Source organism: Dromaius novaehollandiae, chromosome 4 (assembly GCF_036370855.1).
Source record: "Dromaius novaehollandiae isolate bDroNov1 chromosome 4, bDroNov1.hap1, whole genome shotgun sequence".
Taxonomy (NCBI): Eukaryota; Metazoa; Chordata; class Aves; order Casuariiformes; family Dromaiidae; genus Dromaius; species Dromaius novaehollandiae.
This window is the reverse complement of record NC_088101.1, coordinates 39,007,922-39,031,086: the sequence shown is the minus strand read 5'-3', so window position 1 is coordinate 39,031,086 and position 23,165 is coordinate 39,007,922. Positions and strand designations below refer to the sequence as shown.

General features: G+C 36.6%; 1 protein-coding gene across 4 annotated transcripts in view; it reads left to right on the top strand.

The window, feature by feature from the left end:
* The window catches only part of LRBA (LPS responsive beige-like anchor protein), a 417,031-nt gene that overhangs the window by 204,627 nt on the left and 189,239 nt on the right, over positions 1-23,165 (top strand). For all 4 annotated transcript variants that reach the window (XM_064510803.1, XM_064510804.1, XM_064510805.1 and 1 more), the window contains exon 38: positions 17,769-17,893. In XM_064510803.1, the coding sequence (XP_064366873.1) occupies positions 17,769-17,893 (125 nt within the window). The remainder of the gene's footprint in view (positions 1-17,768; positions 17,894-23,165) is intronic.

Below are 23,165 nucleotides of genomic sequence, written 5' to 3'. Positions count from 1 at the left end.
GAGCTTTTCTATATTACTCTGTTATAGCATCTGACTTTGCAGATCTTCAGAGAACCTTTTTATGGTGACTCATAATTATTCCCATTTTACAGATGGCAAACTGGGGCAGAAGAACGATTAAGGTCAGACACGTTGCCTGCCAGTTTTTCAAATTATCTGGTCATAGCACACTGTTGTCAAGGAATAAAGCAGCTATTGGCTTCAGATGCTGCTCTACATACTCAGCAGAGTATGGAGGGTTCAAACTGGAGTTTGAGGTTTCATATTTGATACTGAGAAGTTGAAAAATACAGTGACCATCTGTGAGAATTTTATTTTAAATGATATGCCCAGTATCATCTGGGTTCTGTTTAAATGATATTCCCAGTATCATCTGGGTTCTGTACTCTGTGTTACTGTTCTCTGAAGAGTGGAAAGTCTTCTCTTCCAGTAATCTGCACCCTGGTTCACTGTGTGTGTGTGTGCGCGATAAAAAGGGAATGCCCACCTGAATAGCCAAGGGAGTAGTCTATTGCAGTGAACGACCGTGGAGACTGAAGGGTAAGCATTACAAGTATAGTTGCACTGGAGAAGTGGTATCAGAATGTCAAATAAGATGAAGATGTAACTAAATCTGCTGTGGTCATTAAGTAAAATAGGGTGCATAGTCAGTATCGAAAGCTGTGATGTGATCGAATAGAGGAGCAAAAGCTATTGAACCAATCTGTTGCAAAAATATGGCTATAATGGGATTAGATGAAGGAACTGGTAAACAGAAGGTTTGAAAATAGGTAAGATATTGAGAATTAAGAAATTATAAGCTCTGTTGGCGTTGTCTGCTTTCTGGCATGAGAATAATGTACAGTCAATTTAATTTTTTCACTTTATTGTTTGCTCATACCAAAATCTTGATGTTTTGGATAGGCAGTGCTTTGATTGCTATATCATATGGATATATGTATGTATATATTCAGATATTTTGATGAGGGTCCTTAAATACTTGAGAGCTGTGTAGTCTAAATTTAAAACACATTTCATACTTTTTATGTTCCTCGTTGGTGCAAAAAGAGAAGTCTGGAACGACGCTGTCTGAGTGTTGCTTGGTTGGCTAGATCTTTCCTAGAGGTTGTCATTGATTCCATATGTGTATCTACTGTCTAGCCTTCACGGTTAATAGTACCTTTTATCTTTGTGAAATCTTTAAGCAACTGTAACTTTGCTTGGATTATTGTTCAGTAATAAGGAAATAACATAAGAAAAGTGATTTCAAATATTATGTTTTTACATTAAAAAAATGAACTACTTATTCATTATATGAATATAGCTCTGTATTAATATTAACATCATCGGCTTTGGTCAACATAAATGGTTATTGTCAGCATAGTTTGTTCTTGAGATAAATGATCTTTTTATCAAGAAACAAAATACTAATTTTCTTGTAAAGAAAAAACAGGGAGTAAGCTCTATTTTTGTTACTTCTAGTATGTCTACAGCACATAAGTAACAGGTTAAGGGGGAGGAGTAGTCAGAAAGATCACAAGTACTTCATATCATTTTCTTGCAACCTTAGCACTTCACCGTGAACGTTATAAATGACTGTTTCTCCTTTAGGTACTGACTTGCTTTAGAATGATGTATGAAATAATATGTGTTTTGCATGTCCTGTTTGTAATGATAAAGGTCATATAGTATCATTTACATAATCTCTAGCCAGAAATGAACTCCAGCAATATCTTCTGTATAACATATAGATTATCTGAGGTTTAAAACTCTCATTATTCATGAAAGTTAATTTTACAGTGGGTGTGAATGATCTATCTTATGGCTGCTTTTTTGATCTTTCTATAAAATAATATGGAGCAAAGCCTGCACAAATAGCAGGAAAACCAGTAAAGAGTGATGCATTTGCTTGACTCAGTGTATACCCGATTGGATCTTGATTGATGGCAATCATTTGTCTTTGTCAAAAAAGGAGAAAAATTCAGACATTGAAATAAGAGTGCTATCAAACTTTCTACAATGGCAGAAAGATTCTATTAATGTAGCCTGAGAGTATTAACTGTCTCTGCTGGATAATGATAAAGAATGTTAATTTTTTTTTCCTGAGCATGTTTAAGTGTAAACTGCATTATTTTGTCTATGCAGGAAGACTCAAAGAGGCACACTACAGATTTATGGCATGCTGGAATTGGAATTAAAAAAAAAGACTAAATTAGGAAAAAATAGAAAAGAAATAAAAAGCCAAATACAAGAGCTTAATCCTTCTGATTATGATTTCTCAACAAAACAATAAAAGTTTAAGTAGCATAGTGTCGTAAAATCCTTAATGCTGCATTCCAATTGATATTGAAGCTTTGAAGACTAACTTCAAAGGAGACTGAACAAGAGCAAAAAAAAATAGATATAAACAAAAAAAAAATGACAAGCTTGGTTTTAGAAGTCCTTTTGTATGTCCGATCTGGGAATATTGACCCGTTACTTGAATGGGCTTTAAGTCAACTTCCTTATTAATGAAACTTAGAAACACAAAGCATATGCTTGTGGGTAGTAATGTATTTAAGGGGAAAAAATGTTATTTCGCAGTACAATAATGCTAGCAGCAAAGAATACTTTTTGTCTATAAATAAAGGAATATCTTTCCATATTTACAAAAAAACCCAAAATGTTATGCACTGGATTTATCATGCCATATGTATCTGTGGATTTTATTATACATTTGTTATGATCTTTGGTTCTAAATAGCAGCATTAAGGTTTAATTACTAAAACAATATTTTCTAAATTAGGAACATAGCAAATTGCCTCCATGAGTACTCTCCCTATCCTAGTAATGTAAACGTTTTTGTTCCTAAACTTTTAAAGAATAAACAAAACTGTAATTTTCGACTTTGGTGTTTACTAGTCCTTGACGCATCCTTACGTCTAACCAGTTGAGAGATTTTCATTTAAAAGATAGCTGAAAGAAAGGCAGTATCAAAACTGGGAAGCAGGAACTACAGTTCTAATACCTGTGCTAATGTGTTTTGTGCCTTCATCATGTCATTTTAAAGCTTTTGGCTATTTCTGCACTGTGTGTTCCTCAAAAAAGGTTTTCTAGCTTTGCCCTACTGCAGCGTGCGTCTGAGTATGCGAGTGAGCTCGTGACTAAAACGTTGACAGGCAGCACAACTCCACTGTTGCTTGTCCTTACTTAAAGAATCTTGTAGTGACGTTGTTAAAATGTTTGCAGCTTTGGGTGGATTTGTTTGGGAACTTTCCTGCTGTTGCTACTGCTGCCAAAGATGCTAAGATGTGATACTAGTTGGGGGGCGGTATTTATTTTTTTCATATTCTTTTTGAAATGGTGAAATGACAGGGTAGATAAGACATTTGTTCCTAAGCATGACTTGTATGATGGAGATCTTTGCTGTTTTAAGGAACAGCTGCAAGATTACTTCATGACAGGGAAATTTTGGAAGTGGAAACAATATGTATTGAATGTACAGACTACTTCTCCCCCTTTTTTCAGAAAAACACACCAATGGGCACCAGACTGACATTACAGAACAGTATTCAGGTTGTGAACGCTGTGAAACAGGATCCCCTGTGATGTCCTAATATGCCCTGCTGCTTGTGTGCATGATGGCAGTCTTTAATTAGGTGATGAAATACTCCCCCCCACACGTGTCTCTGTCTCCTGTTTACCTGCCTGCATTTTCTGTCCCCATTAATTGCTCATCATATTTTTCTTTTGGCCTTTTCTTGCTTTTCCCAGGTTTTTGTCCTAGCCAGACGTGGTTTTGCACCACCCCTTGTCTACTCTGCCTCCTGTCTCACTGATTCCTACCTCCCTTCTCTTCTCTGCCTGATCACCAGCAGACCATGGCAGCATAATTGCTCCCTGTGGCTTCTCATCTCCCATATATTTTTCTTCCTTGACTTCCACACCTAGATGCTGTATTTTTTGCCTCATAGGCTCTTTGTCTCCTCTGTATTTGGATCAGATAATTCCCTCCTCTGTGCTGCTTGCGTAGTAGTGGGTGTAGAAACACTGGAGAAAGACAACTGAAGAGTTCTTTGTTCCAGTCTCTCTTGCTCTATCTAGAGTAGCCATTTCGGAGAAAGTCTAGCTTTTTTTTTAGTGGATAAAATTCTGGACTAGAGGAATTGCTCGCAGCTGCTCTGTAAGAATAATGTAGATGCATCTTTGTCTTGGGCAGGAGCTAAGACTATTTTCAGTTTCACATTGGGTCTGACACACGTGAAGTCACAGCCTGGACCTCTGGGAGGTGTGACAGATGGAAATGTGAGAGGCATGACCTAAGGAAGGACAGGCATCATCATCAGAGCTCCTCTACTATTAGCAGCCATCTACTGATCATATACAAACTGTGAACGTTTGCAGCCTTTAACGTGGCTGTATTAGGACAGATTTTTTCCAGAAATAAACAAAGAAATAGCTAGGGCAAGAGCTTCTATGTGGAAAAACTAGAATTCTCTTAACATAGAAAATTCGACTTGGGAAATTTTATTCCAAATGGTTAAAATTCAGTAAAGATAAATGAAAATTATGTTTAGAAAGAAAATTTGGGGCAAGTAGGATTACCTACAAACCTATTTCTTAGCAAGCACTCAGAAGCCACTCAATCCATTCCACAAAATAAATTCAGCCAAAGAGCCCTGTTATATTTCTTTAAGTGTTAATTTCTCATCCCCAAATGCCCTACAGTGTGCTATAGTCTTTGTGAGGATCATCAGTCTGTCTCCTCTTGTCTCACTGCCCCCCTCCCTTATGGGAAATTTTTTGGGGAAAATACCATCTTGCAGCGATTAGTATCAAAGATTGGTTACTTCTATCATATGGCTTGGTAAGTAATCCTTAGCTATTTGTTGCTGTGATTTGCTGCTTGCCCATATAGCTTCACACATGTATTTCATTTCCAAAGTTTAGCAAAGTTATTCCCTATAAAGAGGGTGAAAGTCTAGATGAAAGCCATCGCTCTTGTGAAAATCATATTCTCTATCCCTCTTAGTGACTAGTACAACAAAGTAAATTTTAATGGTGCATGGTACTGAAAATGAATCCCGATGACCTTGAAAAGTTGCGGCAAAAGATCAGATTTTATTTGAATCATTTTGCCATTGTTTTCACTAGTTACTGTATTTTCATTTTTAGCTGAAAAAGATAGCGCTGGCAGCTTATACATATTCATTATTTGAAACGGCCCAAATTAAAATTTATAAGTCACTTTATAAAAACCAAACTGATTAGTGAGTGAATTAAAACTTGAAGTTTTATTCTTTTTTAGGGCTGTGTTCATTTCATAAATAATTATATTCATCTTCCTTTCCAAATGAGAAAGAATGGTTTGTCATCTGAAAACAATATTATTTTAGAGCAGTTATCTTACCCTTCAAATCTTTTACAAATTTTTTATTTTGAAAAGGAAAGTGAAAACATTCAATTCTCATGATGAATCATTACCATGATTTTTTTCTTGAGAATATTTTCTGTGATGAATTTAACGAACTTTGTAAACAAGGTTTCTTGGAGAAGTTGTATTATATACCATTTCAAAATCTTTTTGCGCTTTAATGTTTCATCCTAGGCTACTGAAAAAAGAAGTTAGTTTAGTTTAATATGGATAATTTGTGATTATTTCTAAAGCTGAATAATGGAGAAAGATGTGTCCTTACAGATAATTACACATACAGTTTATATTTGTGGGAAGAATATTATATTCCAGAAGGAATATGTGCAGTATTCTTAAATTGTGCATATAAGTATAGGCACAATAATTTACAAGTGATATGGTTTTAAATAGTCTTCTCTGAAGAATTGCCATAAAGCAAGAATTAACATCTCAAGCAGAAAAAATGTGGAGAATTGTACAGTTGTTACAGGGAAGACTTCTGCTCTCATATTTGTATTCATGGATTTTAAATATGCAATTTATATTTCTGTTTGCAGTTTTTTAGTACCTAAAGGACTGTTCTCTTTAGTGTGCCTGGTGTTGTTTTACATGAGAGCTAGCAATATCACATAATATGTAAATACCAGATTTATGCACACGCAGATGGAATTCTCTAGTCTAGAAAACTAAGGTTTGCTCAGGTACTTTAAAACTCTTTACTTTGGTGCCTATATGACTATTCACATATTAGCACAGAAGTTTCAAAACAGTCCAAGCCTGTTCAGTAATTTCACTGTAATAATTTTTTACAGTATCTGTGCTCTGACCTTAAGGTTTGAGACCACTAATACTCAGTTTCATTTGAAGTCTGCTTCTCCACTCTGGGCAAGTACTTGGAAGAGATACTTGTCAGGAGGAAAGAGGCAGTATGCATCGACAAACCCCATTAGACTCAGGAAATCCTCTGAGCTGAAAATAGTCGGAAGCTGGCGGAGTATTAGGGGAGCAGTGGTACATGATTGCTTTGTTCTTACTCTTCTGTAAGCCTCCATTTATGGCTGTTGCCAGCGACAGACTGTGGGGCTAGAGAGCTGGTGAGAAGTGATGCAGCTCTTCCTGTGCTCCTGCTGCTTGCATCCCTTTGCTGCGGGGCTGACAGGCCTTCAGGTGCTCAGTGGTCCTCCTGGAGTGATCACCCCGGTGCAGCCCAGTGCCTGTCCCCCCCGAATCACTCAGTTCTCCTCTCTGATGGAGGAATTTCTTAGCAATGCTGAGTGGCTGAGTGACAGGGCTCCTTTGCTGCATATGGCTTCTCATTTTCAGTTGTGAATGACAAATGGCATTGTGGCTCCTGTGAGGAACAGAATGTGGATGTGGCCAGAGGAGGTGATGCGGGTTGTGTAGCCAGACATATCCCAGCTGAAAAAGTCCTACCCTCAGCATGTAAAGCTGTACTGACTGCCTGAATCTGCAGCAGCTAGTTAAGGCAAGCAGCTAATGTCCCCTCCAAGTATTCTCGAGTGCCTGATGGTTATCTTAATGAGGTGCAGCTCATTTGATTCATCAGGCTTTGGTTGACTGCTTGAAGCTACTTTGGGGATTTTGAATTGAGAGAAGTCCACATATGTGGCTTCCTAAGCAAGCTAGCCTACTCCTCTCTTATCACATGGGAGACTCCTTTCCTTGTGATAAGCCTCCAGTCACAAAATATGTCCTTTTCATTCCTCTCCATGATTGGATTGCCATGTTGAAAAAGAAGAATTCCTTAATGTTGAAAAAGTTGTTTAAATTGTTAGGAAAGCACCTGAAGAGGTTCATTCTTTTTTCTACTGCTTTCTTCACGTTTGACTTGAAACCTAGAATCATTGTTGCTGAGGGGGCCAGTAAATTTGTTTTAAAAGCAAATAACAGAGTAGCTAGCTGAAAAAGGAAAAATTAGAAACCTTGTCAAGAGAGTTGATAGCTCCCTTGAAGAAAAAGAAAGCAAAGGGTCTTCTTTTAGCATGTGTCTCTTCAGAAACTAACATAGAGGAAAGAACACCTCCCCCCCCACACACACACACGCACGCACACTTCTGGGGCTATGCTCGTTTTTAAAATCACTGAAGTGAAACTAGAAACATTTCCTGTTTTGTTGCTTCTAGGCTTTCATTTTACAATCTTTGTTACCAGTCCTGTTCTTTAATGTTAGATCTAAATGCTAACACTATTAGTCTTAAGTTTAAATTAAGGATATGTGGAGGAAAGGGTGTTGCAATGGCTCTGTATTGTTCAGTCCAAATGCGCATTGCTAGGTTGCCTATGGAATTCTATGTCCGTGGCTATGCCTAACAGGTATGGAAAAGAAGTTTGCATCTTCTTGGTTAGCTATTTTTAATGTGTCACCATAGAAGTTTTTCTCCTAGAGTAAGCCCTTCAATTGCTATATTAAAGGAATCTTGGGTGGTTTAGCACTCTTGGATTGCTTATGCTTTACTGCCAGGTAAGCCTTCGTTTGATAACTTTTGTAATGCCATTGTGAGAATGGCTCCTGCATTTTTTTTTCATTAATATAGCTAGAAGATGGTTGTAATTTTCAGACCTGGGAGATAGTAACTATCTTCAAAACCTTTTGTGACCCTTGGGTATCAGTGGCTCTCAGAAAGCAGTTCAGTAGCGTTACGTACATAGGATAGGTGGTTAAAGCTACAGATATTTAGGCAAGGTCAAATAAGTACTGAGTGATCAGGCATAAAATAGTACTGTATTTAGCTAAATGTAGGATGACTTTTTTGGCCTGTTTTTATGTGTGTGAGCAGGAAAACTGACTATGAAGTGACTCCTCACTTCTTGACATTCTCCCCAAATACACACTTCCACCTTTCTAAGCTGAGACTCCAACTATTTGTTTGTTTATTCTCCTACATCAACTCTTTGTCTTGTGAACATTTGTCCTGCTGCTTTAGCCTGCTATACCTTAATGCTGCTGCTCCCTCCTCAACGGTGTAGTGCAGATGCTGTTTCTTGCCATGTTCCTGTGGGCGCTGTGGAGCTGAGAGCATGAAGCAAAATTCTTCATGCTGTTTGGAGGGACTCAGCTGGGTAGCTGCTAGCTACCACCTTCCTCTGAGCAGCTCACGGGCAGCAACCTCACTTGCAGCCAGTGTGATGCAACAGTTTTGAACTTGCCCCTGTGCTGTGCATAATAACTTCTAACCTTTTGGCTCCTGATTCCTTGACCATGAATATATGCTGATATTAAGGTACGTTTTCAGGCTACCTTTTTGTTCATTTAAAGCTTGTGTAAATACAGTAGTCTCTGCATGATCCAAGAAAGGATGCTCCGTCATAATTCAGTGATGTGCCTTTATTTTTAGACACCTTTTACAAGGCTTTCACAGGAGAAATGTATTGAATACATTTCTTTTACAAGGCTTTCACAGGAGAAATGTATTGAATACATGAAACCTGAGAAGTGTTTTTGAGTCTTGTTGTTGTTTCCTGACAGTGCTGTGCTAGTATGGTAAGAGTTAGGAGACTCGCTCTGTGTGCTTCTAGTGGTCTAGCTGGCTTGTACTTACTGTTTCCTGTCTTTGAGAGCGATGCAAGATTTGCAGTTACTTGAACTCTTTCTTACATATGTTCCTGCAATCATCACAAAATGAGGTCATTTCCCAGATTTTTGCCCTCCTTGCATTTTTAAATCCTGAATTAAATCTCTTTTTGTCAAGTAAGGACAGAGGTGTTAGCTTTTAAATCATGCTTGAAGTTTTTTTCTCTCTCTCTCTCTCTCTCTCTTTTTTTTTTTGGTATTATGCAAGCTGTGATTTTAATTATATCATCATTCCTGTACAAGGAGTAGGCAAAATGCATGGTAATGTTGAAGTTGGGTGTCTCCAAGACTTCAGTATCCTAGCCTGCAATCAAAATTGGTAATACCTTTTCCAAGGTGGTGTTTAACAGTAGTCAAACATGCTGTAGAACTGAATGAGTTACCCAACCCCCCTAGCATACTTTAAAGCATAGAGACAAGTATGTTCAAATTAGTTTGTGATAATGCAAGAGTTTGAAGGGCAAATTTTATTATCTCCCCAGATGCACCCAAATTCTGTCCGTATTAAAAAGATTAAATATATATTTATTTTTTTCATCTGGGGCTTTAAAGACCTCAGAGGGAATGGGTTAAAAAGAATGCATGTCAGCAGGTCAAAGTTGCGCATGCGCGCTCTCTCTCAACTTGGAGGACAATCTCTGTCCTATCAAAGGTACCAATAGATTAATTTCTCTTGGACAGCAAACCTGTTTCGGCAGGCTGGTTTGAAGGCAAGTGATCTTTAGCAGACACCCGCAACCTCTGGAGGTTTGGTCTGGATTGGAAGGCTGTAGGGGCTGCACCTAAATCTGTCTTCTTTCCTGTTCCTCTCTTTGTTGAATGCTGAATTAATTTAGAACATTTCTTTTTGGAACAAAATTGAGCAAAAGTTTTGGGAAAGGTAATATGATTAGTCTAGGCCTTTCTAGCAGAAGACACTAAAAAGCAAAGTTCAACTTGCGTTAAAAGAACATAGAGCAGTGAATTACTGAATCAGAGGAGTGCTCTATTACATTTTTATGGTAGCAAGAAAAGTTTCCAGTTGTTAAGAGAGGCATCAAAAAGAGGATCCCCTTTAATCACAGCTCTTAAAATACATCTTAAAATGTTTCTGAAAGAAACAGTAGTGAAGCTGAAACATTTAATGCCATTCAAATCGGAGAGAGATTTTTGGAAAAGCCTTACTGTGATTTCTGCATTTAAATACTTCTGGGGTCAGAACAACTTACAAATGAGATAACAGATCTCAGGTTTTCTTGTTGGTGAAAAGTTGATCTGTGTATCCAGAAATGCTGAAAGACTGTCACCTCAAATTCCAAGGTATTGGAAAGAATGAGTCATAAAGTGTCAGTGCACTGCACAACTTCATCAGATTTTTTGTGAGGAATAATTTGTGAGAAAGGGTATAGGTCCCTTTGTGCTTAAGGTGTAAAGAGCAGAACCAGTAGAAAAGGCTAAGGAGATAGAGATTGGTCTAGCTTCTTAATCATATTTAGATATATCATTCAACCTATATTGTTATATTCCGTTGTTCATGCTGGCAAGAAAAGGATGACTAAGTTTCTGCATTACCAGACAAATATCAAAGAAAACAATAAAGTACATTGTACCTATTTTGTGTATATTGTAGTAGCTACTGTTATTTTCAATATGAATAGGAATTTATGGAATTTTTCTCTTAGGGTAGAAGCAACATTTTAATCAAAGATCTGTATGAACTGTAGTTATTTTGAAAAACAAATTAAAACTTGTTGACTGCAATCAGGTGTAGGATGTGCAAGATCTGGAAGGATTTAGGGGCAACTAAGCCAAAGAATCTGGTTCCAAACTTTCTGTACATTTGTTCTTCCATGTCTGAGACCTCTCTGAACTAATTTTGCTCAAAGCTAAAAGAAAGTTTTAACATTAATTTATTTCTGATAGGGAAGTGGAATAGTTTTCAGTTAATGTAAAACTAATCTTGATGGAAATGCAACAAGAATTGAACTATGTCTTAAAATGACTGTCTTTTGAAGAGCAGCTTTATTTTAGACTGATCAAAATAAGATCAGTCTAAGATAAGAGGTAGTGGTTGCAAAATATGTGATCAGTACTATATCATGTATTTAAGTGGGCCCTCTTTGAAGTACCAGCGTTTGCTGGAATGCCAGCACTTCAAAGAATGCTGCCTCCAAAAAAAGCTGAGGCTGTGGTTAGCCACTGAGGGGTTAATAAAAATCAAAGGAGAGCATAAAGGAAATCATACATAAACAAAGCTGTTTTTAAACTGGAAGTAAAAAACACCGTCATCTAAGACAGCAACACCTTAAAGGTGGGCTTGTCTTTACCCTGGCACAGTGCTTTATAATGTATAAAGGGTGACTGAAACATCTATTGTCAACTTTTTTTTTTTCTGGATTGCTTTTTAAATGAGAAATTCAAAGCTTGTCAATGCCAGAAGAGTCTCTGTGATATCTGAAATTGGTATTGTTCCTCCTTTTTTTGTTTTGCATACTAGTTAGAGGGGAGAATGATTTTTTTGTATCACTCAAAACACAGAGATAGGGAGGCTTAAGCAGGGGATTGTAGCTGCAGTGTCAAATGGGTGGTTGAGACAAAGAGATAAATATCCTATTTGCTGCATGAAAGCATACAAGCAACATTTCTACTGCTTTTAAAAATACACTGAATCAAATCTAGAAATCACAGACCTGTGCTGTTTGTACTGGCTTGTTTATGTGGGGAGATAGCATAAAACATCTGTTAAGACATAACTTCCCTTTCCAATGTCTCTTTTTTGTCTACGTTGGAAGTGGATTAGGTTTAAACAGCACAAAGTTACTCTGAGATACTTGGTGCTAATTCTGTGTAGATACTGTGCCTGAAGTTTATACCCTGCTTTTCACAGCAGTTTCTTCTGAAAAATGTGAAAAAGAATGGCAGTACTTTCTTTTCTAAAAATATTAGAACAAAAAAACCTTTTGATGAAGCACACATGCACAAAATAGGCAAAAGTTCTTTTAGGAAAATAAAAAGATCCTTTATAGGCAAAATCAAATGTTTGCTTGGAGAAATGTTAGAAGCAGCAAACTGACTATATTAATTTAGTGGATTACGTTAATATTCTGCATAATTGATATTATGCCACAGAAGTTTTACTCAGTAGCTTTGGGTCTCTGTTAGGACCAGTTCCTCTTACTACAGCAGTGACTGTAGCAGAGATCAAGAGCCTGCCTATGCACAGTTCCCTAAGAGTTCTCAATTATTTCCCTTTGTGGAAGTCTGTTCTCTGAAACTATAGAATACGTTGTCTATGTATGGAGAAAATGAAGATAACCAGGGAGGACACAAGCTCTGCTAATATTAGGGTATGGTTACATGATATGACTTTTGGTATCAAGATGTTCTTCCTCACCATCTCCTCCTTCCTTCCCCTCATCTGCGTATTTCTTTCCCTCATTTATAGTTATCCAGTTGCCGGTGGGACTGCAGTGTAAACAGGTTACTAATATAAGTCGACAGAAGAACACCCAATCATAGTAAGCCCAGATTGTTGCGGCTATTCAGTTACAATATGGTCCCACAAACGCTTGTGTAAATGCAGCTGCGAGAGACGGGGAGAAGTAGATCATCTTTAACTGCTTTTGCCATTCAAGAAAATTTGAGTAGTGTAGGTAGCATTTTCAAAGATCACAAGGTTAATTAATCTTTAACATTCTGAAGTAGCTACATTATCAGCGACGTGGTGTATTAGATACAGCTAAATGTGAAAGATTTTAGTTCATATTCTGGACACCTATTTGCCTGAACACACAACGGATTCCTGCTTGTGAGATAAAGCAGGCACTTCCACTGAATGATGCCCTGGAGTGTGCTAGCAGTATTCCTTCAAGACTTCTGCAGTTCTTTCTAGAACTTCAGCACTTTTATCCTTGGTTTGATATAGCTTGTAGCATATGTCTGCCTTAAGTTCTTGAAGTATTTTACATGGAAGCACAAGTTACGTAGATACAGAGCAAGGAAACATTACTGACCAGAACTGAAATGATCCAATGTATTATTAGGGTTTTTTTTCCCTTAAGAATGAGGCACCCCTATTTGCTTTCTATGATTACCCTTTCCTGTAAGTTAAAAGGAATGTCTGATATTGTGCATGGACTACTGATGAGCTGCTGCAACCAAAATGCTGAATAAATTAAAACCAGAAGTTTTGGTAGCCTTGCAATTGGTAACGGAGGTATTACAGAGCCTTTCTTCTTCCAGGTTTCATTTCAAATCTCTAGTGTTGCTACTGATGAACAAGTGTTGTTGCCACTCTGTGTTTGGTTGTCTATGAGACTAATTTAGTGTAGGTCTGGGCGTTCAAGCCTCTGCCCCTCAGACATTGACATCCCTGATTGATTGCCTTGTTGATGGTCTTAGCGGAGAGACCAAGGATTGATTGGGTTTGGGGATTGACCTACCTGCTTAACTCTGCCATTAGACTTCTGACAAGGAGTACGTCATCTGGAAATTTATCTTGGGATCTCCATGTAGATTTAGGACATGTGAAGGAAGTACTGTGCTCATGCCGCGATCACCACCTGTGATGTTGTTCTATGGCCTGGTAGCAGCCTCTGCTTCCAGAGGTGTCAGTGCAATAATTTCTAGCAGTACAAAATTCACATTGACAAATGTTTCATATCTGTGTTTAATATATCTAATTATCATTCACCAGAGCAAGAACTGTTTTTTTTTAAATAGTAGATTGTGCAATGACTGCCAGACTGGTCCAAGTCTTCATTACAGCACGTTGCTTATTATTAGGGCATATGCACTCTAGTTTCCATCTGCTTTTAAATTTGTTGCAATTATCTTTCTTGTGTCTGGATTTTCTTGCCTTTAGAACTAGATAGCCTCCTAAATAGAGGAGGTCATTTAGTGCTCTAGCCATCCTCTGTCTCTGCAGATAATTTCTATAATGCTCTGCTGCTTCCCTTTCTTTTCTTTTTTCGCTCCCTTTTTGTGCTACTTTTATTTATTTATTACTCCATTAATCTAAGGATCTGAACGGGTATTTCTCTGGCGTGCAAAAATCTGTTCTCAAATAGCTGTTGGCCCAGCTACAGCCTTAGGACCTGTCATACCATTGCATTAAGTTTACGTTTTCTTTCCCCTTCCCCACCCCACAGAGGGTCCCTTTTCTATCCACGCTGGTGTGCTGACTGCTTTTTTTGTATGACTGGTAGCAGACTATCTTGAAATACACAGTGGATAAAACATGGCAAGAAATAATTCTTCAGTAATTGCGTGATCCTCTCATCATTCTCTGGTTGTACTGCTTAGATTCAATTTAAGTCCCCCGCAGGGTATCAGGACCTCAAGGTAATTCCCAAGCCTAAAATTCCTTTGTTATAACACCGTAATAAAACTCCTAGCCTAGTTGGTATGTTTTGTTTCACAGTGGGTTAATCTTTGAAACTAGTAGGAAAAATAGATTTCTTGATATTCTTGTTGTTGGAATGAAGATCTGTGGGCATTTAAATGTAAGGCTTTCCTGTTGGCTGCAATGAAGTGACTTTTTCTTCTGGATGATATATTCGAAATCCTGAGACACAGGTTATATTGGTCATTGTGTGTTTCATCTAATCCCTGTACAGTTGTAAAGTCTACTTAGTTACTTGGGAACCGAGAGGAAAGTTTATCTGAAATCTAAGTATTTAGCCTGGTAATTTGGGAAACTATTTGAAAAATAAAGCAAACGAATGGTAATGCTATTTGAATAAAACATTTAATTTCAAAGCATTGATTGTATTCATTCAATATTGTTACTAAGAAACCACTAATTACTCTGTATCATGTTAGTGAGGCCCCTGACAAATCCATGCAAATCATGTGATTTATAATTTATAAATCCCTCATCCCCTGAGAAATGTTGCTCTTGCACTTATACTAATTGACTACTTATGTTCATTGATCCAGTCCCTATAGCACCTTTAGTCCATATGGCAACTTTTATTGTAGGGCCAGAAACTTCTGTTGTCAAACGAGCCATTCGTCAGTGGCACTGCTGGGCTCCAAACGTTGTTGCTCGGCCGCTTTGTTTCCTCGTGCTTCAGTCTTTCAGCTGCCACATTCAGGCCAAGCAGTGTTTATGTCTGTCTCCCCCTGGTTGCAGAGGTATGAAGTGTGCGTAATCCAGCACTGCCTTTCGGGAAGGGGACCGGAGTGGTTAACAATTTTACATGTAAGCTACTTGTTCTGAATAGCTGCATGGTAACCTGGCTTATATTGGCATTAACATGTTTATGTCCCAGTATCTGCTCTTAGAAATGGCTCACTTTTAAGTATTATGCAATAGGTATTTACTTTTTGCCTGTGCAGCTGTTTGCTAGAATATTTTCTATGTGTAGAGAGTAGATTTTTTCCCCCTCATCATATAGGGGTTGCCAATAGTTAGAAATCCCCAAATACATCATCTATGACTTGAGATGTTGTCGTTTGTTAATAATCAGTGCGCTGGTGAAAGACATGGGATCCTATGCAAATTTCTTATGCTGAACTGAAAATAAAACCCGAGATTAAAGATATATTATGTTTCAGGATAATACTTTGTACCTGATTATTGTTACCTATTTTTCTAATAATTTTAGCGTAGTTTTATAATGTAGTATAATTTTAATTGTTATCCAAGAATGGCATCACTTAATTCTATCAAACCTGTACAAAGATAGATGAATGACAAATTAATAATTTACCATCTTTGCATAATACTGTAGCACAGAATACCAGAAGGATTGATGGCAGAAGAGGTTAACAAATTTTAGCGGCTTCCATTAGCTTTTCATTGTCATATGTTTGTGGTGCTGACTGAAATAAGCTTTGTAGGAGATCTCAGTCTAGGGAACTAATTACTTGTGCCGATTGCCATACTGATGAATAGACCCTCATTGTATCGTTCCCCTGAAGACGAGGAGCAGTCTGTGATTCACGACTGCATCCTGGCTGATATTTGATAATAATTTTAACAGATAAATGTAGGAAGGCAGAATGATGAAGTGCCTATCCGTGCTCTGCGACTATCAGAGGCATGCACATAGCCAGCTGTGTTCTGCCTTTTTCTGTAATCACTAATGGAGAATTTTAAGTTATTAATTGAGCTTTGAATAAACCGATATCTTCCTGTGTTTTATAATGATTTTTATTTGTTCAATTATTCCAAAATCATTGGATTTTATAATCAAGGCATTCAAATTTTAGCATGATTGTAACTCACAATTTGCAAAAATCAGATGTTTGGTAATCCCTTTGAAATACTTATTCCAGTATTTTTCTGAAAGTGAAAAGTCAGGGAAACGAGGAATACCACCGCCTTTTCTTTGGTGTTAAAAAAGGCATAGAAATTTAATGAAGGTAGATGCAAAGATATTCCACGTTTGTATAGAATTATTTTCAGTCACAATTTATAATTTTTACAAATCATGTTTGAGAGCAGGGTTATGCAAATGATTGTGACTTTTTTTTTTAACTGCGTTTGTTGGAAAGCTTGATTTGCCTTAAACAGAACTCATTCCTGGCTTTAGACCTCAAAAACTAAGAATATAGATATCAAATATTTTTAACATTGTGATCTGTAAATCAGTCATGGCTACTCATTTGTCAGTGTTGACAGGTACACTTTTTATTAGCTCCTGGACCAGAAGTGGGAATATATGTGCATTTTCATTTATTGTTTTGATACTAGTTATGTTAATAAATAAAATCAGTGTTTCATAATTTGAGCTTACAGGTTTTCAGGCTATGAACCTATCATGATTATTCTATGCATTAGGCATTTTATGTTTTATTTATTTAATTTATTTTATATATTTGTTTTGGTTCTTTTCTACAGTCTCTGGGCTAAAAGATTGTTTTACAATGGCATTCATTCACGATCATCTAACAAGATAGTAACTGGCACTTATATATGACCATATTAAAAAGATCTATGTATATTTGGAGCATACAGTGGAAAATAATGAATTTGTTCTAACCTTTTCTAGATGTAATTTTTTAAAAGTATGCCTTCAATATAGCAATTATAGCACATCATAACATGTAGTTTTTAATTAAATGTAAAAACACAACTACATAAAACAGAAATCCAATCTGATTTGCTTGAAAATAGATTGCTGTTTCACTCTTCTGGAATGGTTTATTTAAAAACAGTAAATGGAAAAGAAATGCATTTTCTTGTGTTGTTCTAAGCCTCAGGGGCTAAATGTAATGAATATTTTAAGAGATTATTTTAATTAAATTCCTGCACATCTAAACAGAGTAATATTTTATTATCACATACATAACCATGTAACTGAGGTATTCATTAAAGTTAACACTTTCTGGACCAAGAATTCATGGTATGATTTACTGACCTTGTGCAAAAAGGCACAAATTAGGAAGAAAAATGAAGGGGGACAGACTTTGATTAATATAGGTAATGCTATACCATATTTATAATAGCCTTTTCCCTATTCTGGTTTATAAATGCAGTCACTGAGAAAGGTGCCCTGCTGAGGCTGAAATGAGGCTGAAATCGGAGCACATGCCACTAGAGTGTGGGGAAACTGATCACACTGTCAGCAATTCATTTCAAAATGATGTATTTAGTGCTCATTTCACCTTCCAAGAAAAAAGGGAAAGGAGTTCCTTAGACTGGAAGGTGATATTGTTATTTTCAAGGACATACCTAAGTAAAAGATTGCAGAAAGGGGGGAGGTTAAAAAAAAAAAAAAAAAAGCAGAGCAAACAAGGAGAGCTTTATGCAGAAATTCAGTGCTACCATGCTGTTTGATAATTGCTAACATATGTGGTTCCTCTGTTTCATTGTAGTCGTCCTCGTGAGTTCTGGCGCCTTGACTACTGGGAAGATGACTTGCGGCGCCGGCGACGATTTGTGCGTAACCCCCTTGGATCGACACATCCTGAAGCGACACTAAAAGCAGCTGGAGAACATGGTCAGTGTAAAAACTGCTTCTTGCCAATAGCAGCAGGTTACAGTACCTGGTAGTGAGGACTAGACCTTCGTTGCTGCAAAACACTGTAGAATTATGCCAAATGCCAAAGGCTTGTCATTACGTTTCAGACATGTTCGATACACAGATAAACTGACCATTACTTATTATAAGCAGTGTTGGTATTCGTTAAGCCTCTTCATTATGTCTTAGCTGACCTGGCACATTGTGCATATTTTGCATACAACTGCACATACAGTTCTCACTGTGGATGCAATTTTTCCACTAATCTCTCAGCACACTTTTTTGTGGTAAATTACCTATTTATGCTTTAGGAACTTCAGAAGAAAATATTTCCTGTTCGGGAATCCACACCAGTTACTTCAGATAGTCTTAGCTAAAGATCTGTCTGTCTTTACATTAAAACAAAAATAGCACTTCTAAAGCTAAATGGGTATTCAGACCTTTCCTATGTTTAAGTCCTCAATTTTAACTATGGGAATTTGATATGAAAAAGTAGTAACAAATACCAAAACACAACAAGCAGTAAATGGTAATGGAAATTTCTACCTGGTGTTTTAAAAATAGAGATGGCATTTTTAACTGTACGTTTTTTCCATTTTATTATCAGGGATCACTCAACTGCATATTTCTATGTCTATTCTAGAGGAACATATTTACAAAACTAATACAATAACCAGTTGAGAACTCGATAATAAACTAAAAGGAATAAAAAAGCACAGCTAGCAAACTTTGGGTTTAAGTTTAGAATGTTATGTCTTTGCAATCTAATTAAGATACATTGATAAGGTAGAAAAATCATTCTTATATTTAAAAATAATTTGCTTATGATTAAAGCTAAGTTAACCCTTCACCTTGAAGGTACATGTCATGGAGTAGAATGATTTAAATTGGGGTAATTTGTTCTTTTTTTAGTCTGTGAATTACTGTGCATATAAATATATATCTAGAGTGTGTGTGTATATATGTATACACACACATATGCATACACACACGCTGTATGTGGCTGCACGCAATTCATGCTAATTTAAGAGTGTGGAATATCACTACTGTAAAGTAAGTTTCCATCAGGCATCTTAACCTCTTGCACTCAGCCTTAAAGGGCCATTTCTGGAAGAAGATGTCTACAATATGTCAACTCCTATAATGCCAAATGTGACATCAGTCCTTTAAAATAAATGACCATACAGAGCATAGTCAATAAAGTGATCTAAAAGTAATAATGTTCCTAGAGCCGTACATCTTTGACTATAGAAAGAGGAACAAGATGTAGAATTAATTAACCCACTTTTTGCTTTGGGGCTTGTTGTTGTTAATATTACGTGTTTTTTCTATGCCATGGACTTTAAGGACACAAGGTGTCTTTTTATTTAATTTAGATTAAAAAGAACCCCCCCCCTTAAAACTGCATGTAGTTTAAGTTAAATAGATCTTGTCATAGTTTTATGCAGTCTACCGATATTTCCAATGGAATACTTTTCATTTAATTTTTATATTGTTTATCAATATTTTGAAAAATACCTTTGTTATTTTCACTGCAGAATATTTACAGCTCCTATTTATATCTGTGTAACTAATTCTTATTTCATAAGTAAGCACATATTAGTACCGTTATTCATCTTTTATATAAATTTGATATTTTCACTAATTCATGATATATTTGAAGGGCTCTCACTCATCCTCAATTTGCAATTGACAGCAGTACCATTTTTGTCTATACAACAATAAGAGTGAATAAAAGTAACTATCTGATAACATGTAGCTTCTAGCTAACCCTGGTAATTTAAATAGGCCTAATTGTTTTCTGTCAGCCTTTTCTTCTGTTCAGCATTTGACATCCTTAACAAGTTTCTATTCTATTTAATTACTGATTTTTTTAATTCTGAATTTAATTGCATCATGTTGCCATTCTGTTTCTTTATCTATGCAGTGAATATTCTAGTTTTACCTTAAGTCATTATTTCATCTGTATGATTTCTAAAAACATTAATAATTACCATCTGCCTGAGTGTATAGTGCTATGTCTGCCGATGAGATTGTCTTGTTCCAAGGCTTGTCTGCTGGTGATGTGTTAAATAGATGAAGCAAGTACAAATTGCAGTCCAACCAGAAACTAAGCATAATCTATAGTAATACAAAGGGTTTTTTAAAAAAAGGAGCAAGTCACAGAAAGTGTGGTTGTCAGAAGGGTCAGCTTGGATCATTACTTGAGCTATTTCTTTCTGAACTGGGTTTATAGATTTTTAGTATTTACCAGTTTGAGGTCAGAAAATCCAGTCCTTGCAGATTTTGGGATCCAGCCTTTCAGGCCTTGTTTCCACAGTGTGGCTATCCTTAGAGTTCTGCATAAATTTGCCCTTGTGTTTTATGATTTCTTATTAACAGTCTATCATTAGTCATTTTATTTCAATTAATTATAGACATGTCAAAAGCAAATGTATTTTTTAAATAATGGGTAAGAGGTTCCCTACTGTCTATTTAAGCTTTTCTCAAAACAAAACAGAACAAAATCAAAACCTGAAGTTGGGCATGTCGGATTTTACCAAAAAGGAGACGGGAAAACAGTGCAAAAATAATGGAAAAGAACTATTACAGTAAACATGCTTGAAAACACAGATTTTAGCACTTTTCACTATTAAGATACACATTATCAGCTGCTTGGTATCTTTCAAATAAAATCAAATGTAGTCCCTGCCCAGAGACCTCACAGGCCAGGAAAGATCACAATTTGAAAATGTGAGTAACATCCAGAAAGAATCAGAAGTCTAGATATTGTTGAGTAAAACCTATAGAGAACAGCAGCAGCAGCAAAATCAGCGGTGTTGCAGCCTAGTTCTGTGTTTTAGCAGGAAGAACCAATCTTTTCCAGGGATTGATTTGATTTGAAGGAGAGCCTCTGGTGCAGAGGTGGCAGAATAAATACCTGAAGACTAATGTTCTCTGTTCAGACAATCAATACCAGCCCCATGACTATACTTCTGGCTACCTTCTAGTTAAAAACAAATTTTTTAATTCTGACAATTTAATTGCCGTTCCCAAGTTCACATTAACTTGCTTGGGAAAAAAGGGCTTTAGGTAATTTTTCAAAGGGAAAAAAAAAATCCCTCCAAAATAGCTATTTATAAAAGTCAGTCTACTTGTGTACTGTGGGGGAAGGAAAGAGAGGTGAAGGTGGATCGGTAGACAAAATTGGGTATGGAAAGAGTTAACTCTTTCCTGCATTATTGCCTCCTCCCCACCCCCCATTGTTTAGAAATTAAGCCAAAATAATTAGAAATTATGTAGGTGTGGATTTCCAAATTCTATTCCTGGAAACTAATAGCAGGCAAAAATGAGTACCTCGGATCTAGGTGACTGCCAAGTACAATATTTTGTAAAAGAATCTTTAGTTGCAAGAAAATACTTTTAGTCAGCTTTTTAACAAGTGGTTTGTTGCTGGTTTTTACTGACCTATTAAAAACTTCGGGGGAGGGGGGGATTAAAATAGTCTGTAGTATTTCAATCAAGACACCAGGCTGAGCTAGTTCAGAACACTGGAAGCCAAACTGTCTAGAAACTGATCATATACAATATTGAATTTGACTGGTCAGTTTTCATTACCTCAATTCAAGGGATAAAAAAGAAGTTGTAAAAATAAAATGAAAAATATCTGATGTGAAAGTGCTCATTTTTTTTCCAATGCTGTCTTCTTAAAGAAATAGGAGGACTAGAAGGAGGTTTCTTTTATTCCCTTCCAAAAAAAAAAAAAAAAAAAAAAAGATAGTAAGATTTTTTTTAAAGCAACTTTTCCTTGAATTGCTTTTTCCAATATATTTACCAGAAATAAAAAACCCTTAATAATAAGTTATCTTCTGTATGGTGCTTTCTGATACTATTTTTCAAATGGTTTTTAAAAAATGTCTCCCTTGGTTTTTAGAAAATGTCTCCCTTGTAAAGCTGTAGATGACCAATTTAAAATAGTTTCTCATTCTATGAAAGCTTTAAGTTTGTTCAGCAATACTGTTTTTACACCCAAGTGTTCCAAAGACTTAGCTGGAATAAATAAGGCTCTATGCGGATGCAGAGTTCTGTTTGCAAAAAGCTCCTTGAAGAAGGGGAAGCTGGGTCTTATAGAGCAGTTTGGGAAGAGCTGCATGGAATTACAATAATGAAATTACTGTGCTAGATAAATACTCTGCCAGCATGCTGTTATGTACTGTGCAATACACTGGCCTTGCCTTCAGGTCTTGATTTGGAAAAGATGCATGTAAATATATGCTTAGATCTGCAGGATTGGAGCCAGAAGCTCCAGTCATGCCAAGAATAGCCAGAGCTGGCAAAGAGCAGTTTGGGTCAGCAGATGACAGAGTACAGAGTAGGGTTTGGGACCTGAAATACGGAATCAGATGTGCTACACCTAGGCACATACGTGGGAACTGAACGTGAGTCACATGGCAGTCGTACTCTGTCGGATGCGTTTCTCTCTGATCAGTAAATACTGAGGGAGAACCAGAAGACTGTCTGTCTATGCAAGTGTATAAAATAGATGAATCTGTGTGGAATATATTCCATTTCCATACAAACACCTACCCGCATGTGAGCTTGTATGTGTTGAATGTAGGTGTAGTGCGTAATTCAACTCAAGACAGAAAAAAACAGGTTGTGGTTCGGAGTGTGATGTCTTATTGCCTTCCAGAAGGTAGTATTTAAAGATGTGTGTTCACGCTCTGCATCTTTGCATGCATGTGCATATATAAATGTTTATGTATACCAGCATGCCAGGAAATGTAGATAGCTAGCGTCATATGCAAAAAAGAGATGATAGAAATTGAAAATTTCCATAAAAATTGACTAAAATAACTCTTAGCCTAAAATCTTTTCTTTTTTAAAAAAAGAAAAAGGCAGTTACATCTTACCTAATTTATATTTTTGAGTCAGTATAGTATAATTAGCTTGGGAAAGAAATAAAATCTGAATAAGTAAAGATGATGAGGCAGGAGAGGTAAATTTCTGTTCTCCAGTCACCCTTGGCTTGGAAGGTGCCATGTTGATTTTACTTTTTCTTAATGAGAAAAAGATTGAAGGACATAACTGCTATCTTGGACAAAAAACTTTTATGCTAAATATAAGAGTATTGAACTTTGATCTTGTCTTTCACTTAAATATTAAATGAAAATAGGTAAATATCTAGTTTAAAATGGCATCTTCAGTATAATGCAAATAGACTATAGTAAAGGAAGCAGAAATGGCAGATAACTACAATGCAGACAGGGTT